At 38.8% G+C, this 19564-nt stretch overlaps 1 protein-coding gene across 2 annotated transcripts in view; it reads left to right on the top strand.

Moving 5' to 3' along the window:
* Positions 1-465: 465 nt before the first annotated feature.
* Positions 466-19564, top strand: part of LOC137647140 (kelch domain-containing protein 2-like) — a 65405-nt gene continuing 46306 nt past the window's right edge. Inside the window, exons 1-5 of one of the 2 annotated variants that reach the window (XM_068380410.1) lie at positions 466-899; positions 7328-7428; positions 11190-11278; positions 11971-12118; positions 18943-19070. In XM_068380410.1, coding sequence (XP_068236511.1) covers positions 798-899; positions 7328-7428; positions 11190-11278; positions 11971-12118; positions 18943-19070 — 568 coding nt within the window. In that variant the 5' untranslated portion in view covers positions 466-797. The remainder of the gene's footprint in view (positions 900-7327; positions 7429-11189; positions 11279-11970; positions 12119-18942; positions 19071-19564) is intronic. The other variant, XM_068380411.1, reaches the window with a different exon arrangement.

The raw sequence follows: 19564 nt of genomic DNA, 5'->3' as shown, positions 1-19564 counted from the left end.
GAAGTTTTATTCCAGCTGTGACCAAGTTGTGGAATGATCTTCCTAATCGGGTGGTTGAATCAGTAGAACTTCAAAAGTTCAAAGTTGGAGCAAATGCATTTTGTTGACCAGGTTGACATGAGTCTTTTTATAGTTTATGACATATTTGTTTTTGTTGTTGTTAATAGTTTATATATGACATGCCTGTTTTGACGTTGTCACTTATTTTAGAATGATTTATTGTTAATTTGTTCTCTTCATTTATTTATTTCCTTATTTCCTTTCCTCACTGGGCTATTTTTCCCTGTTGGAGCCCCTGGGCTTATAGCATCTTGCTTTTCCAACTAGGGTTGTAGCTTGGATAGTAATAATAATAATAATAATAATAATAATAATAACTAACTTGCTAAAATTTACAGTTGAGAACTAGTTTAACACTGATACACAAGAACGAAAATGATTTCCTCATTCCTCTGAATGCTTACTTTCTCCGTCAACAGATGGCAGCACCCTTCAGGAAAACATCAACAGCTGTTGTTGGTGGTCTATCTGTCTAATTCGTCGTAGGCCTATCAACAGTCATCTCGCTATTTGTTGAGTTATGTGACTCGTGTAACGAGTTAATTTAGAAAATTTTAGTTGAAAAGTGTTAAAGCAAGCGCACAGGAGAAACATTAAAGTCTTTAGAAAGATGATCATCGTTTCAAGCGTGCGAGATTAGCTAAAAAAAAACCCACATGAAGCACCGGTGGCGTTATTAAGTATCAATTGGCAAAGCAGAGCCATAGGCCTAAGAAGAAGTTCATGCAATTGGCACTATGGCTCGAAGGGAGCCAGATGAGCATCAGTTCGTGCACAGACGTACGGGACATGTTATGGTGGCCTACAATGAAAGACTTTATGTCTGGGGAGGATTCATGGTAGGTTATGAATGCTAAGGTAGTGGTTTGTAGTTAGGCAATTTCTTTGAATATGTTAAATAAGTAATTACCAAATTCTCCATGTGTAGTTTCAGGTGTATTGAATGATTTTGGTGCCGAGAATTGTTGGAAACCCGTATTTCCAAGTAACAAGATTGACTGAAACGTCGAGGTTTCCTTGGAAAACGATATTTGGGTTTATTATAGTTCTGGTCAGGACAACATTTTCTAATGAAAAGTGCAGATTTTACTATAGGAAAACTCCCGTTTTCATTTTAAGGAGCCTTTGTATATCAGCGGCCAGTTCTGCATGCGTTGATTAAAAATGGACCTACCTTTCCCTCCCTAACCTAACCTACAAGGCGTGTGCGATCCCCCTTACACTGCCGTGTTCTAAGTTAGCCATAATAATACATAAAGGTGGCTGCTATCATACATACACCCCTATTTTAATATAGTGAAACGGTCTCAGAAGTATGCCTTACCTACAGTAAGATTCCCACCTTTGGAGCCCTTGTAGTTTGGATGGTCTGGGTTGGTAATTAAAATGTTAGTAAATATGAGTGCCCCGTAATTCCCTTATTTTTAACACTATCACTAAGAATACGACAGTTTACAGGGCTCGCAGGAAGGCGTTGGCCCCCATCGTTAGGTATGTAGGTAAGGACATGCCGTGTAGGTTAGTTTAGATAGTGCTCTATGCACACGGGAGGGCCTGTCCATCATTATGCAAAGGCTCCGTAAATATTTCTATTATCATCAGCCATTACTAGTCCCCAGCAAAACAAAGGCCTCAAACGTGTTCTTTCACTTGCGTCTGTTTATGGTCTTTCTGCCTGTGCACATCCACAAACTCACTTAGTGTGTCAATCCATCGCCCTCTTTCCCTTCTACTTCTTTTGTAATTATTATATGCCCTGTCCATGCCCATTTCTTTTCTTAGGTATTGTTAGAATATCCTCTGCTTTAGTTTGCTCTCGTATCCATGTTGTTTATTTTCTGTCTTGTAGTGTTATTCCCATCATTATTCTTTCCATATCTTTCTGAGTTGTAACTAGCTTATGATATAAGGCTTTAGTAAGACTCCATCTGATTAAATACTTTTTATTTTAGAGAAAGTGGCCTTTTACTTTTCATAATCTCATTTTGTTTGTCAAAACCTCTCCGTCCCATGCTTATCCTTCTTCAAATTTCGGTCTCGTGCCCTGGGGAAATGCTTACTGTCTGTCCTAAGTATGTATATTCATTAACAATTTACTATAGCTCTATTCTTATTGAAGAAATTAAGAAGTGTTTCGTGTCTATTCATAGGTATTTTGAACTGTTTTGACGCAAATAATTTGGGGGAAACTCATATTTTTGAAATTATGAAGTTTTAAAATGCATTTAACGTTTACTGTATACCTAGGATCATATTCACTCCCCCCACTATCCATCGTATCTACATGTACCCCCCCTCCCCCATTGCAATAACATCATCAACTTTAAAGGCCTCTTGCTCCACCCAATTAACCTCTTGAGTAAACATTGAAGTAAACGCTGAAAATAACTTCCTAGTCTCAAGTAAACGCTGAAAATAACTTCCTAGTCTCAAGTAAACGCTGAAAATAACTTCCTAGTCTCAAGTAAACGCTGAAAATAACTTCCTAGTCTCAAGTAAACGCTGAAAATAACTTCCTAGTCTCAAGTAAACGCTGAAAATAACTTCCTAGTCTCAAGTAAACGCTGAAAATAACTTCCTAGTCTCAAGTAAACGCTGAAAATAACTTCCTAGTCTCAAGTAAACGCTGAAAATAACTTCCTAGTCTCAAGTAAACGCTGAAAATAACTTCCTAGTCTCTCCCCCGAAAGCTTGTTCTTAAAGCACTTTCTCATCCTAAAAGCCAGACCTAAACTTGGGAAAATGTTAAAAAGGCTTGAGCAAAATTTATGTACTTGTAAAAAATCGGCATTTTCTCCCACCGGTCTGGGAAACAAATACCAGAGCACACCTAATCTAACATAGGAGCCATATCCCTCCGTATCCATAGCTTGCCCCAATATTAAGTTTGCTTCCCAACGGGCTTCAATTTACGTAAATCGTAAAACTTTCTTGATAATATTGTACTTCAGACAAAGATAAACAATATTTTGTCCTTGGAGTAAATTGATTCGACAAGTATTAGGAAAATATGCACCTGCCTTAACCAACTACATATACCCCTTCCTGATCTAATCTCTTCGATTATTAAGTTCTATTCTCCTAACTAAAATTGACCTTTTATGTACAGTATATAAACAAATGGTATTGAACTTCCCTTTTCTAAGCTGTCCTGTATCTGCCTATCTACAAATGTTCCTCTAGGCCTGTAACATTAATTTATCAATAGGTAACCAAGTTAAGGGTTTTTTATTCAAAACTATCTGCCCATTCCATAATAAATTTGTTTCTATGCTACATTTAAGGTATAGGTCAAGCTAGGCGATCCCTTGAGTGAGGTTTCTTGCTCAGGAAGGTTAGGTCAATTTTAAGTAAACTACCGTCAATTACTAATTTTGCCACTTGGGCAAGTAGTTCGTATAGAAAATTTCTGGTAAACGCATGTTTAGCGTTAGATTAGTACTATTACATTATAATTGTATATGGGTGTACTTATCATTGTGCCAATCTCTTTTATTCAGTGTTTACCAAACACTGAATAAGCAGAATTTTTTTTATGGTTTAAAAATCAGCTAACTTGGCAATATTAATGAAGCTTTTGCAATCAAAATAAATACTTAATCCAAATGCATACTAAAGATAATTGCAGTGAAATTTATGTAGTAAACTGAAATTTTTCAGTGTTCATGTTGTGAAAGTATAATTTATTTGTCACACATTTCATGAGAAATGGTTGCTTAATTTATTTTGATCGGCCTTGCAGCATTTAATCAGTGAATACTTTGTGCTACAGAATACAAAGGGCACTTTTAAAGGTTAAAGGTGACTGGTTTCAGTTCCGGTTCCATCAGAATAGATGCTCACCAGAACGTCAGCCGGGCAAGCCCAACCCACCATTGTGGTGCCCTACCACAGCAGTAGCCTCCCCAGTAAACAGCTTAAACTCACGGTCCTGGGCGGGGATCGATCTCTTGCCATGCGAAATGCTAGGCAAACACGTTACCACTGTATTAAGCCATTTCAAAATGAGCCAAAGATTCATCATGCTGTAGTGATTTTTTTCTTAATCAGCATAATTGTTAACTATCTGTTGTATGCATGTCTTATTGTTACGGCTTTGAGATGCAATTTCCATGAAAGATCCGGTTGTTTGGTAAAAATGAAAAACAGGAACATCTTGTTCTCATTTTATTGAATATCCATGGCTGGTACCAATATAATAGTAAGGCAGGCATTCATAGTCTTACAGAAAAATAATTGAAGGAAGAATATAACTACATGTACTATAATTTTAAACTTTTGAGAATGATCATCTGTTGAGAAAATGAAAAGTTTCATCTTTTATTAGAACTAGGGCTTTTACTATTTACTTTTGATATTCCAGTTAATTATGAGCAACGTATCAAAAGCTAACAAATATATGCAGTACAGTAGTTGAATTACATTAATCATTCCTTGAATTCTACCAAGCTTGAGGATACAACATCATTTTGCCATTCTTGATGAAACCCCATCGGTAATTCCTCCGATACAGAATATTCATAAACAAAATATGCACTCGATATTCACATGCAGCCCTAGGGTGGGTTAACTCCTAAACTACCAATTCACTGCCCATTGCCTACGAGCAATCAACTAACACACAGAGTACTGCCTAATATTGTTTTTACTTGGTTTCTATCACAGTAAAAGTATTTTGTTAATGATTGAACGCATTCCAGTAAGTGTACAGCAAATGTAAACACTTGTACTATTTACGTGGTTAGACTAAGTTACACATAACACAAGTCATTACCACATTTATACCTACATATAATACGTACAATACCAATAAAACTGTTGTTCCTATCTAACAACACTCGATACTTTTCTGTAGTGTATATTATTGTAATATATATATAGTAAAATCACTATGTTACAGCTTAATTAACTAGGTTAACATGGTTTGCTTTTTTCGGCAGATCGACTCGCGCCATTGAAACTCACTTTACACGTAGCCTAAATTTACATTACTACTATAAAGTACGATATTTTATATACAGTACTGTACAGTACAGTATTTAATATAACAATAACATTGCAGTATTACACAATGAATATATTAATGCAATAAAAATTAAAAGAAAAAAGTGTGTACAGCACCACTAACCATATACGTACAAAGTTTTACTCAGTAAGTCTGAAGCATGATGCAACTACTGTATTTAAGCCATCGATTTGTGCATGAGTTAGCATAATATACAGTACGTATCACATTTTATACTAAAAACAACCATAAGCACACTGGATATGTACAAGTTTTTTACATCACAATGTGATTCTATACGAAAAGAACTGAAGCGGGAGATGCACACTCAAGGAGAGACAATGCCAGACTAAGGCCAAGTGAGCAAGAGATGGGGCATTTTGCTGTGTAGAGAGGGAAACGACGCAAAGCATGCTTGGTGCAAACAAACGTGGTCGCTTTGAAATTATCTGACTGCAAATATGTGATTTTTTATTTAATATGTTACTGTATACGATTCTCTATATTGCGCAGAAAGAATTCGCAAAAAATAAGGGCTGATTGTATGTTTCACCTGACCCCTTTAAGAAGTACCCGTGCGTTGTAACCAGTAAAGTGTACCAGTTCAAGGTGCTTTGCTTAGGGCAATTGATGGGTGCCGCAAGTCTTTGTGCTAGTGTTAGCATGGTCTTATGCCAACAGCATTCGTCTTGTACAATATTTAGACGATTGGCTGATTTTGACAGGTTGCGGATGAAGCCCTTCTCCTTCACCAAGACAGACTCTGTTCATTTCGTTAGTGAATTGGAAGAAGTCCTTGCTAGTGCCAATGCAGAGGCTTGCCTCGAAATTAACATCGTCATGGTTCTCAGAAAGACCTTCCCATCTCAGGACAGGATAACACGCTTGAGGGAAGAATCATTCTCCTTCCTACGACAGTCCAAACTGCCAGCACAATAGTGACTGGAACTACTAGGTTATCTAGTTTTATTGCAACGTCTTGTACCAAGTGGTTGCCTTCACTTACGTTCACTCCAGTGGGAGTTGAAGGTACATTGGTCTCAACATCTTAATACTCTCATTTATTGGTTGCAATAGGGGAAGAGTCCAGACAGGAGCTAGAATGGTGGTTTGACGACTCCAGATTTTCTGTTGTTCACAGATGCGTCAAGAGAAGGTTGGAGAGCACACTTCCATCAGCATATGTCATCAGGACAGTGGTTTGAGCAAGAGGGCCTAGGCCATTTACAGTAAATGTGTTGGAACTGTGAGTAACCCTGCTGTCATTCTAAAATTTATGCCCCTTTTAAATAGTCATTCAGTCGTATTGATGACTGACAACACTGCTGTGGTGGCATACGTAAACAGGCAGGGAGGTACCGTGTCACTGCAGTTTTGCCAATTTCCAATAAAGATTCTCGAGTGGGCTGAGCTCAACTCGATTACTCTCCCAGCTTGATTCATTCCAGGCAGGAGGATGCAAGTGCTTGGCTCTGAATGGTCTTTAAATCCTTGGATAATGACCAAGATCCTAACTTTGTTCGGTTCTCCAATTAACGGCCTTTCTGTGACCTTGTTAAACCACAAGCTGCCAGTTTATTGTTCTCGGGTACCAGATTCAAGAGCTGCGTCCGAGCATTCTTGAGAAGGCCTAGACCTAGACAATTATGATTTTCTGCCGTTCTGCCTGATGTGGAGTGTTCTAAATCAAGCTGGAGCCAATCCCAACCTCAATATGACTTTAGTGGCCCTAAGTAAATTGGTGTCCGAGTCTTATACTTCTACTGGTGGAAACTGTTCTCCAGTAGAGGCGAGACCACCACCCTGGAATGTTGTCAAAGTGCTGCGTTGACTGAAGGGGTCACCTTATGAACTGTCGAGGTTAGCTTCAGATAGAAATCTCACCCTGTGACGGTGTTCTTGCTCACCTTAGCCGTGTCCAAACGGGTTAGCAAGCTGCATGGTCTCTCCTTTAACGTCTCCCATTCCAGGAGTTGGATGCAAGTCTTGTTCTTCGTCATCTGTTGAGTTTGTTACCAAAACCCAGAATCTGTCAGTACCTGATTATTAGAGAGGTAATCGATGATTCTGATCAGTTGCTCTTTTTGGGTGCAGTATTTAGGAATATTCCTCCTGCCAGGCTAGACTACTGTATTAATTAAACACACTCTCTCTCTCTCTCTCTCTCTCTCTCTCTCTCTCTCTCTCTCTCTCTCTCTCTCTCTCTCTCTCTCTCTCTCATTATTAATATCTGTAAACTAAAATTTTTTTATTTCTTTTCAGGAACTACCCCATGATGAACCATACACTGTTATGACACCGAGTCATACCATCTATCACAGTGCCATTGATGTTTGGGTCTTTGATCCTCTTTTGGATACATGGTAAGTTTTTTATGCTCTCAATCTACCATTAATGGATAGCAATTTTATTTTGAGGGCTTTTTTTATATTAATTTGTTCCTTCACAAATACAAGCGTTTTTTCTTTATCTAGGAGATACGATTCAGCATTGAGCTGGTTTAGCCATAAAAACGGTCAACGACACTCCTCTTGCTAGCGAGAGGTATACCAACCACCCCGCTCTAACACTTACCCAGTGACTACTCTTCACTTTTGATATGGCTATGGTTGAGTGCAGACATCACGTTGCTCTCTCCTGGTTACCTTACCTAATTTCACGGGCCGTATTAACTTTACATTTTCTTTCCCTATTCAGGTGTGCATGTTTTAGAGGAACTGTAACCGTGTAGGTTTGTCCCGGCATAGTGGGCCGCTCTTGCAGTACCTTTATGTCGGCTAAGGAGATGGATCCTCACTGACTTTGTCCTGCATGCAGACAACATTCCTGTACCAAGGCTTCTCCGTGTGAAGAGTGTCGGAAGTGGCCACCTTCCCAGTTGGAGCAGTACGTACAATAGATGTAGTAAGAAGTCTGATAGAGATTCTTCACCTTCAAGTTCATTCTTAAAGTGGAAGAAATCCCGACTTCTTTCTCCTGCAGCTTCTACGCTCCCACCTGCCTATTCCCATTCGGTTTCCTCCGGACTCCCATCAGACAAAAGTGATGTTCATTTAATCCCAGGACATTTTTCTGATCAAGAAGACCCTGTCACTCTCTTCGAAGGAAGTCTATCTCTTTTTACACTTTGTCAATTATGGCCTTCCTAGGGGCTATCAGGATCCCCTACCAAGGAACAGCTCTTATGGGTGTTGAGGCTTGGGGCACAGCTGTCTCTGCATGGGTTGGCCTCAACCCCCCCAACCCCCTTAGTCACTGGAGTGGAGTCCCTTCCACTCTGTCTCGTGCCACTAGCGGAAATGTTCTCCACAGTTCCTCTCCCACCTGAGGATCTGCAGGTTGGTTCTCTCCCCAGTTTAAGCCTAGCATGTTCGCCCCTGGGGTTAGTGTGCACGCTGAGTTTGCTTAGTACACTGTGTTGGCCCAGCACACTGTGTTGGCCCAGCACACTGAGTTCGCTCAGCCCAAGGTTTCTTGTGAACCTCACTATTATAAGCCTGCAGTCCTTTTGGGTCCTTTGGCAGATGCTCTCACCTACGTAAGAGGTCGTCCTCACTCGAGTGGTCCACTCTTTGAATAGCTTATAAGTGTGTGTATGATTCCTCATCACTTCGCACTAGCTCTTCGAAGTGTTCTGGCGATCGTATCCAACAGGTCTATGGAGCTGAAGGAGCTTTCCACCATACCCTCTGGGCACCATAGGTCTCAAGCCTCAGGCGACCGCTCCTTCGGGAGTTCTGCCTGTTTGGTTAGGTGACATTTTGCAGCAGCAGCAATCGTTTCCTGCCTAACTAACAATATCTTGCTTGTCATTAGCCGGGTGTGCTCGTTCTCACAAGGACAAGCGTAAAGTATGGGTTGCTTGCGAACCCTCTACAAAAGCTCTTGCAAGTGTTCTTGCGCCAGCACACGTAGCTCAGGCTTGTGAGTTAACTGTGCACAACACAGTGACCGACGCTTGTGTCAATGCATGCAGGTCAAGGTCAAAATTGCACTACACCTCTTGTGACACATTTTTAAATGTTCTTGCCGCTGTCAGTGCTGAGTTTATTTCCCCTTTGGCATGCTCCACTATGGTGTCCATGCACGATCGATTGTTCATTCACTATGGGAAGCTTGGTTTTGCAACCAACTAGTGTACACCTCACCCTCGCTTGGCCATCCCCCTTTCATTAGAGACTTGCCCTGGATTTAAGAGCTTGTAAAATAAAAGCCATCATGCAGGTTACGACTAGTCCTATGAAGACACAATCACCAGTCGTCGTTAGTACCTGTAAATATCCCTCTGACGGTGTCGGGGTCGTAAGGGAGCACTATATTCCCTTATATTCTATCTCTGCTGTGCCGTGGGGCCAAGCCTTGGACAATCTTTGATGGAATTGTCAATGCTCATATGGAACTTTGAGCTAACTTGCCTTCAGTCGGAAGAGAGACCACCTCTGTGGAACGTAGTTAAAGCACTGCGTTCTCTGAATGTAGCTCTCTATGAACTGTTAAGTCAAGCGTCAGATCAGGAATTGACTCTGAAAACGGATTTCCTTCTCGCACTGGCCTCTGTAAGGAGAGTCAGTGAGTTGAATGGTCTCCTTTGACATTGCCCATTCAAGGGGATTGGGGGTAAGTGACACTGCTTCGTCCCTAAGTTTATTTCTAAGACTCAGAATCTGGCTGTAGCGAGCTTTAGGTTTGGGTCTTTCCGGGTTTCAATTCTTCAGGAAGTAACTAATGATCCTAATCAGCTGTTACTATGTCCTGTGACAGCGGGAGTGTGTTATCTCAAGTGCACATAAAGAATTCGCCCTCCGATCAAGTATCTGCATGCCCGTAGGATTCGGCAGGTCATTGGCCATACACTCAATCATCCTCCTGCTCAGCAGGCCAGACAACCAAGAGCTCATGACATGTGGGTCATAAGTACACCTCTGGCGTTCAAGGGAAAGTTCAGTGTGGCGCAGATACTCCAAGCTGCATGTGGAAGAGGCAAACCACTTTGACTGCCCAATGTGAAGGTGGTTTGCCTCTACTCTAGGCCATGTGGTTACTGTTCAACAAATGGTTTAGCTACCTCTTGCATAACTAATAGCAATCAGCAGAGGTTACAACAGTGTTAGTCTAAAATGAATGCAAAGTGTGGCTGGCCTTTTCCTCCTTCATCTTCCTCTCTCTAGGGGCACAATATCTGTAGATTCTGCAAACTGGCCTCCTTCCAACTGCAGGTAAGCACCATATTCATTTTGTGGTCTGAAATATGTGCATATATTTGTTTTGTCCCCAATCTCCTTGTAAGGGGGAGTTGTGTCATGGATAGGTATTAGTGTAGGCAAGTGTAAACCCACTCCTTATACTTAACTGGTTAAGTCACAGACTGAGGGTTCACAAGGTGTCAGGATATCCTTCCCACGCTGTATTGAGCTCAGATTGGTATCCTAGGGCAAAGTTTCCAGCCAGTTGGATTTGAACTTTCATCCACCCTGAGGTGAGTTTCCTAGGTAAAGAACAAAGGTTTGTATTATTTGTGAAAGATCAAATGATAAAATTTTGGAAGTAATTTATATTTTTTCTAACTGTACTAACCTGAGTTCTTTACACATACACTTCCTGCCATCCCCTTTCCCCTAGAAGTCTTTCCTGCAATTAGAGGTAAAGAGTAGTCACTGGGTGAGTGCGTTAGCGGGGTGGTTGGTATATCCACCCTGCTAACTACTGGAGAGCCATTGACACTTCATGTGAAATCATTCTTCTAGGTAAAGAACAAAGTGTTGTATAATTGGGAAACATACAAATTACCTCAAATTTGTCATTTTTTCAGTTACAGTGTAAGACAGTTAGCTCAAATACCTTATTGTTGAATAAACAAAACTAGTCAGAGGCTTTGGGTCTTTTAATTATAGTCTAGTCTAAAAAGGAACATTTTAATTATTTTAAGATGATTGCTCTCTCAGTATATAATAAAAAAATAGCATGCTATGGTAAATATTGAAAAATTTAATTCAGTGTGTTCCTCCATCATAGTGCTTTGTCTCATTTTCACCGTAATAGATGAGAGTATAGGTTATATCATAAACTAATAACCTGGTGCCTCTTTTTTATATGTGTAATGATCTTTTTCCAATTTGTATTCCAGGATTCGGAAAATGAGTAGAGGAGACATACCCCTTCAGTTATCAGGAGCATGTGCAGCTATTCATAATCATTACATGTATATTTTTGGAGGTATGGTATTGAATTATGTAATGTATAGTTTACAGTTTTGGCCCAAATACAAACTTTCGTCCTTTACTTAAGATAGAATAACAGCGAAGGTTGAGAATACGGAAATTAAACTTTTATAATGAGGTGTAAACAGGTGGCCGAATTTCTGAATTAAAGTTTCAAATTTCTGGATTGAAGTTTCATGCCATTCCTAAGAAATTCCACTAGTACAGTAAATAATTATTAACCCTTTTACCCCCAGGCTCTTTGGAAATTTCCAACCCTTAACCCCCAGGGGGTTATTTTTTCCCCAGCATATTTTGCAGTATATTTTTTTTAAATTGCTCTAACAGCCTTAATTTTTGTCATAGAGAGGTCAGGTTGGTCTCATTCTCTTGGAAAATGTCTGAATTTTCTCAAAAAAATTATCAAAAATATGAAAAAAATAATTTTTATAGCATTTTTTTGCAAGGACGTACAGGTACGTCCATGGGGGTAAAGGGATGGCTTTTGTGAAACGTACCAGTACGTCCTTTGGGGGTAAAAGGGTTAAGAGGCTCACACAGTTGCTTAATACTTGACACATACGGATTCAGTATTTATTTCAGTTTAAAGGTATTATGGCATGAGTGAAATAAGACCTTGAGAAATTGAAATTGTTATAAGTTATCTCTTATGATTACTGTAATGACTTCCAAAATATTTTCCCTCAGGTTGGGCTAACGAAGAGGACGATTTTTCTGTAACTACAAATTGTCTTTGGAGATTATTTTTGCCAACTCTAAAATGGGAACTTTTAAATCCTGAAGGAGACCTACCACTAGCCTGTGATAAATCAGCTTGTTGGGTTTACGAAAACAGGCAAGTTTTGCATTTATAAAGTTTTTTTTGTAGTTCTAACTTATAATAACAAACAGATGTAAAAGAAACTAGGATGTTGAGTGAGAGAGTGTTTTTACGTTAGATTAAGATATTTTTTATAAAACTGATTCTTTGTTCTTACAAAAATATAAACCTTCGTCCTTTAATAGGATATTGATTCAAACAAAGCTGGAATTCAACAATTAAAAACTTCTAACTAGGTGTCAGCAATAACCAGTAGTTAGCGCCTGGTGGTGAGGAAGCCCCCATCCCTTCTGCCATTACACTGAACAGTCACTTTGATTCCTGCTGCTAAATAAACATGTGCTATAGGCACCCTAGCAGTCCCTCTCAGGCTGGAAGGAGCGAAGAAAAAAGTCACCTTTTGTTTTTTATGTTGGCTATCCCCAAAAGTTAGGGGAAGTGCCTCGCTCACTGGTTGGCATGCAAGCTTTTGCTCTTGATGTGTTCATACACCCTCTTTACTCCCTGATTTACATGGAATAGATAATTAAGATGTGAGCAAGTGCACCAATTCCACATGCCCTCACCACAATCCAATGATTATCTGGGCTTTTACGTTAGGCCCTCACCCATAGAGGCGTATGTGGGGATGCATTGCATCTCCAATGTTGATTATTACAGGTTATCACCAATTGATTTGTCTATGGTTGGCCCTTTGAGAGATACCAAACCATCATAGAGGCCTTTTTTTCATTTAGGTTGCCACCTTTGGATCCAGAGTCTCATGAAGTTTTTGCCCGTTCAGAAGTGACACGAGACCTTGTTCACCCTTTTGTAAGGGATCCAGTTATAGAGAGAGCAAGGACCCCAAAAAGGTCAAGAATTCAGCTGACTCTTCTAGGTCTTTTCCTAGGAGAGATCCTGATGATCCTTCTCCTCACCAAAGGGCAAAGTTTTGCACGCCAGACCTTTTAGTTCCCAAAATAGAGAAATTAGCGAGAAGTTTATAATCCCTGACCCTCTTCAGCATCTGCCGGGTACAGCGTTTGAATAGGAAGACAAGAAGCCGCATGATACCTCTCTAAAAAGGAGTGGCCCCTCCCGGAGTGATGACTCCCTCCACACAACTGCATCTCAATAAACTTCTCTATGTAACTGCAAAGGAAAAGAAAAAAAGATTAAAACAGCCAAGATTGAAGAGGGAGCAAGAGTATATCTGTACTGCTTGGGGCTGAAGTCAAAAGTGGGTGTCTACCTGATTGATTGGTGAGAGGGCTTACCTGCCACCTGCCTGAAGTTATAATAACTATTGTATTGTTTTAGAAGTACTATAGCAGTTTTAATCATAAAGGTTTTGTGGTGGTTCAATAAACTATAATTTATTATCGTTAAATTTAGCAAGACCCTTTCAAAGCGGATGCTTTTCTCTCGTACAACACTGTATCCCTACATGTTTTTTAAAAGAACTGGAGGAGGGAGGGTGTAAGTTAGGTTAGTCTTTTGCACTTCATTGAAAATGTAACTTGTGTAACTGAATATGTGATTAAATCCAATACAATACACGATTGGGTACAAAATCTCAGGTTGTATGAGGAAAAGTTACGAATATTGTTAGATATCATAATTAACAATAATATTAAAAGTCAAAGTGCTCTCATATGCTATAGTCCATTTCTTTTAGCGATGCATATTTGCACCGACTCGGAGCGGTGCCCTTTTAGCTCGGAAAAGTTTCCGGATCGCTGATTGGTTGGACAAGATAATTCTAACCAATCAGCGATCCGGAAACTTTTCCGAGCTAAAAGGGCACCGCCGCGAGTCGGTGAAAATATGCATCGCTAAAAGAAATGGACTTTAGTATAGGTTTAGCAGGAATTTCTCAAAAAAGTTAGAATTTTGATAATAAGATCTATTTCTATACTCTCTACTCTCTGGATGTTCATATTGCTTCTCCAGAAGCCTGGTTTAATTGACACTTAGCCCTGAAATTTTAAAAAGATTAAAATTTACCCATTTTCTTTGCTTCAAACAATATATACCCTTAACAAAGGAACAGAGGCCTCTACCTTAAGTGGTAGTAAGCCCAGATTGTTGCCTCTGGAAGTATAGCTTTTAGTTTCAAATTTGACATTCCTCCTCTTGATACTATAACCCAATGGGGAGGAGGGTGGGCATGTACTGTATATGAACATGAGGTGAGTATAGAAATAAGAATTTTTTAAATTAAAATTCTACTTATTTCAATGAATCTCCCCTAATGTTTATATTGCTGACTTCCACACACTGTTGGAGGTGGGTGCAATTAAAGGAATGAGAGGGATAAATTTTAGTACAAAGAATGCAATAAGGTTAAGGTTACAGACCTTCTCTTGAATACTTGTCTAACTTACTTTAATAATCCATTTAAATTAGGGTTTGAAATAAGGGATTCCAGACTGCCTACTAAAGTGATTGAAAATACAATACAGTGGTACCTCTACATACGAATTTAATTCGTTCCACAAACAACTTCGGATGTAGAAAATGTTCGGATGTAGAAACGAATTTTCCCATAAGAATACATGGTAATTCATTTAATTCGTTCCTCAGCCTAAAAACCCATAATAAATCTTTAATAAATGGCTACACATAATTACACATAACAATAACATAACTGCATAATATGAAAGAAGCATGTAAAAAACATAATTATAAAGAAATAATAAATAAAAAATGTGTTTTATTGCCACTTTACCTTAGAGACAGGCCAACGCAGGTGTAGGATTTGCTGCGCCAGGATGAGACGGTCGATCAGCAAGAAGGTAGACATGGTATTAACATGTTCTTTAAATAAATACTCTCTCTCTCTCTCTCTCTCTCTCTCTCTCTCTCTCTCTCTCTCTCTCTCTCTCTCTCTCTTGTTCTTCTTCACTGTTAGCGTTAGAGACGTCTATTAATTTTTTCTGAGAGAGAGAGAGAGAGAGAGAGAGAGAGAGAGAGAGAGAGAGAGATTAAACAAAAATGAGAGATTAAACAAAAATGTGTTGTGTACATATGATTTTTAACAGCGTTAACGAAATGAAAGACAGTTAAATATAACTAAAAAAACAATATCAGCGAATCTGAATTATTTTATTAACTAAAACAAATATTGATAATAACACGCTCGTGTGCGTATGCGCAAACACACACACACGCACGAGGAGACACGATCGGCGAGGAGGTAGAGATGGTGACTGCGATAACATAACGTAACTTACACTACGGAAATTTTAATCTAACTAAGCTTATTTATTTTTTTTTATTTTTATATTTCATATTTTTTACAATTTTTTTCTTTTGATTTTTTATATTCATCACTTTCAGTGACGAGTTACGGTATGTTATCGCAGTCACCATCTCTACCTCCCCCCCCGACCGTCTCTCCTACTGCGTAGCAATTTTTGCACCTGTGTGTGTGTTTGTGCATACGCACACGAGTGTGTTTGTATCAATATTTGTTTTAATTAATAAAGGAATTCAGATTAGCTGTTATTACTTTCTTAGTTACATTTAATTGTTTTTTAACTCGTTGACGCTGTTAAAAATCAAATGTACTCTAAACACATTTTTGTTTAATCTCTCTCTCTCTCTCTCTCTCTCTCTCTCTCTCTCTCTCTCTCTCTCGGAAAAAAAATAATAGACTTATCTAACACTATAACAGCGAAGAAGAACGAGAGAGAGAGAGAGAGAGAGAGAGAGAGAGAGAGAGAGAGATATTTTATCCAAAGAACATGTTAATGCTATGTTTAGAGAGAAACAGAAAAAGAGAGAAGCCTTATTTAAAAGAGGTTGTTAATGCTATCATGGTTTTCTTTGCTTCACTTTTTTCTTTCTTTCTGTTCATCACGCTGGCCCTTCTCACAAATGATCGTTGCCAACAATCTCTTTGTCCTTTATCCCTATCAACAAAAGGCGTTCTATCTCTTCCAGGGTATTGCTAAGATGTATTGTAATAATGGTGATCCCCTTCGATGGTTATTTGCTTTAATGGCTGCCTTCAGCTTGATGATCCTCGAGATCATAGGCCTATTCCGGCCATATTGTTTAGCCATACAGTATCACTCACATGCACACTGCTCTCATGTTTTTCTATAATTTCTTGCTTCATTTCTAATGAAAGAATTGCCTTCTTCCTGTACTGAAACTTAGCTTCTTAGGCACCATGATTATAGGTAAAATCAAAAAGGAAATATGAGAAAAGGAAGAAAATAAGCACTGTTAATAACAGACCAAACAGAGGACAACCACACGATACACACAAGAATAGAGAACTGAGCACTCGACGCTCAATGGCGTAATGTTTACTTCGTGTGTCGAAATAAAATTCGGGTGTAGAGTCAAATATTTGCTCGAATTTTACTTCGGATGTTGGAAAATTCGGATGTAGATACGTTCGTGTGTAGAGGTTCCACTGTACTGTACTGTAAATTGGCTTTTTAAGACAATATTTTGCAAACCCCTATTTGCTACACCCTTAAACCGTTGCTAGAAAGTTTCCAAAGAAAAATGTTTATAAAAATCATGGAAGTAGCTGCACTCTAATATGACTGTCATTCTGAAGCGTTGATGATTTTGGAACCTAATTCCTTGTGTGCTTCTGTGATAAAATTTTAACAAGGATTGTCAGAATTTTTGGTTAGCGGGCGATTATGGAACATCAGCTCACAAAATAAATTAGAGACACGACTGTACCTCTATTATTGGTTTGTCCAAATACAACCATAAGGCTCTTACTGGACAAAAATCCCTTCAGTGATAGTGAAGGGATGTGCAAAAATTGAGGCGCAAACTGTCTTAAAAACATTTTGGATCTGAGGGAAGGTAAAAGTGACAAGATCATATTGTTTTCCCTAAAGCCTACTTTGATCGATAACACTTGGAATACACATACTGTACATTTAGCTAACTCTAAAGCCAACAGAAAGCTAGCCTTTTCTGAATGGTATAAATGACCTCATAATATCTTCTCTTTGCTTCTCCCAACCATAATAACTACTTGAACATTTAGGCTAAGGGTGAAACTGGATATTTTAGGCTTTACCTATTACTCTGAATCTAGAATTGAGTTGATTTCTGAGCAACCCATAAAGAATTTATTGGTCATATTCACCACAAAATTAAGGAATTAAGAGATATATGCTGTATGGTTAAGAAACAGCATCAAATCATACCTTAAAACCATAAGTTATTATATCGTAGGATTTCTAGTGTGTTAAGCCCAAACCCCGATCCTGTTTATAATTGGTATGTTAGTGTTGCTCACCTGCTGAGGCATATAGCCAAAATGTCAACCATATGTAACAGCACCTCACAGGGTATATAGAAGTCACTGTAACGGCACCTCCCAAGGGAATTAATGGTAGAGGGGTATTCATGCATTTAATTAGAAAATTATCTTATCATAATTAACTATAATTTTTAACTAAATACTGATAATCCAATATAATGTTTGTCTTTTTGTAATCTGACTCGTAATGGTAATACAGTAAATACCCGAGTGTAAGAAATTACAACACTAAAGTAAACCCGTGATAAACTAGAAGCCTAGCTTGTAAGTGAATGTAAATGTACTGTTATCTGGGGTAAAAAAAGAGATGTAACCTACTAGCTGGGATGATACCTCACCATTAACAAAAAATCTTGAAGCATCCACAATATGAAATGCTGTTTCCCCAAATTAAGAAGATATTGTTTTAAACAAACCTTGTAATGTAGATGTCATATGAAGCGATTAGAATAGCAGAAATGCAGATATAGGAAAACTAATGAAATACTGTATTTGTGTGGTCATCTGATGCAACCAACCGAGTGAAACATCACCAATAACCTTTTTAAATAGCATCAACGATATGAAAGCCATTTCCCAAACTAAAATGATATTGTTTAAACTTGCTTACTTTAGTGTGAATTGGGATATAAGGATTCAGCTACTTAACTTTGGTATTGTGGTAATGCATTGGTTAAGCTGCAGAAGGAATATAGACTCCAGTGAGAGGAACTTGACTTTGTAAGACACAGTGAACTTTCAGAACCCTTACACTTAGTTCAAATAACTGGGAGGGTAAGTCCAGCTTACCAGCCTTATAGTTCAAATAACTGGGAGGGTAAGTCCAGCTTACCAGCCTTATAGTTCAAATAACTGGGAGGGTAAGTCCAGCTTACCAGCCTTATAGTTCAAATAACTGGGAGGGTAAGTCAAGCTTACCAGCCTTATAGTTCAAATAACTGGGAGGGTAAGTCCAGCTTACCAGCCTTATAGTTCAAATAACTGGGAGGGTAAGTCCAGCTTACCAGCCTTATAGTTCAAATAACTGGGAGGGTAAGTCCAGCTTACCAGCCTTATAATTCAAATAACTGGGAGGGTAAGTCAAGCTTACCAGCCTTATAGTTCAAATAACTGGGAGGGTAAGTCCAGCTTACCAGCCTTATAGTTCAAATAACTGGGAGGGTAAGTCCAGCTTACCAGCCTTATAGTTCAAATAACTGGGAGGGTAAGTCCAGCTTACCAGCCTTATAATTCAAATAACTGGGAGGGTAAGTCCAGCTTACCACCCACAAGATAAGGCTCGTTGACCATTGAGAATAAGAAAGAAAGTTAAAGAAGCTAAAAATAATCGGGTTAATCAGTAACTCATCTGTTAAGTGAGCATGATGTGTCATATTATTCACTCTATAAACTAAAACCTACGAGTGTACTTAATTGTCAAGAGCATCTGGTGTTCCTAAGGGGTTCCCTAATTAAAGGACTCAGGTTTATATGGGTAGGAAAAATACAAATTACTTAAAATACTTGCCATTTTACTGTAATTAACATAGCACAATGATTGTATTTCTTTTAGATTTTACGTCTTCGGTGGTTTTGGTCCTGCGGATGATTTGGGACCTATTGCCAAAATGAAAGTCAGATTTGTTCGTGATGGTGTTCACAGTCGAGGATGGAACGATCAACTTGTTTATTATGATATTGGTAATCTTTTCCCTTTTTTCTGCCCTGAGAACTCTTATCAATTTGTATATAATGTAATAAGGTAGTAGAAATCCTGATTTGTCCCTTCATGAATACAAACCTTTGTCTTTTAATAGGAGATTGATTCAAATGCAGCTGGAACTCTGCAGTTAAAATCTTATAACTGGGTGTTGGCAGTAGTCGAAAGTTACCATCTGGTGCTGAGGAAGGCCCACTCATCTGCTGGTACACAAAACAGTCACTTTGATCTTGCCAACGATTAACACAGACATGCTATCAGCTTCATCTCAAACTTGGCTTTTAGAATTTTCATTCTTTAACTCCTTGACAAATCTCTTCTTCCCATTGATGACACTGTGCTATGCCTTTGGACTTAATCCCTCATAGTAGAATGTCTTTGGGTCTGAACTTGAGCAGATGGCTAGTATTCTGCCCTCGAGTCAAACTTCCCTGATTGTTCAACTCACTACAAGTACGAAAAGAAGACGGTATTG

This window comes from Palaemon carinicauda, chromosome 9 (assembly GCF_036898095.1).
Source record: "Palaemon carinicauda isolate YSFRI2023 chromosome 9, ASM3689809v2, whole genome shotgun sequence".
NCBI lineage: Eukaryota > Metazoa > Arthropoda > Malacostraca > Decapoda > Palaemonidae > Palaemon > Palaemon carinicauda.
The sequence above is the reverse complement of the archived record's forward strand: the minus strand, read 5'-3'. Positions and strand labels throughout refer to the sequence as shown.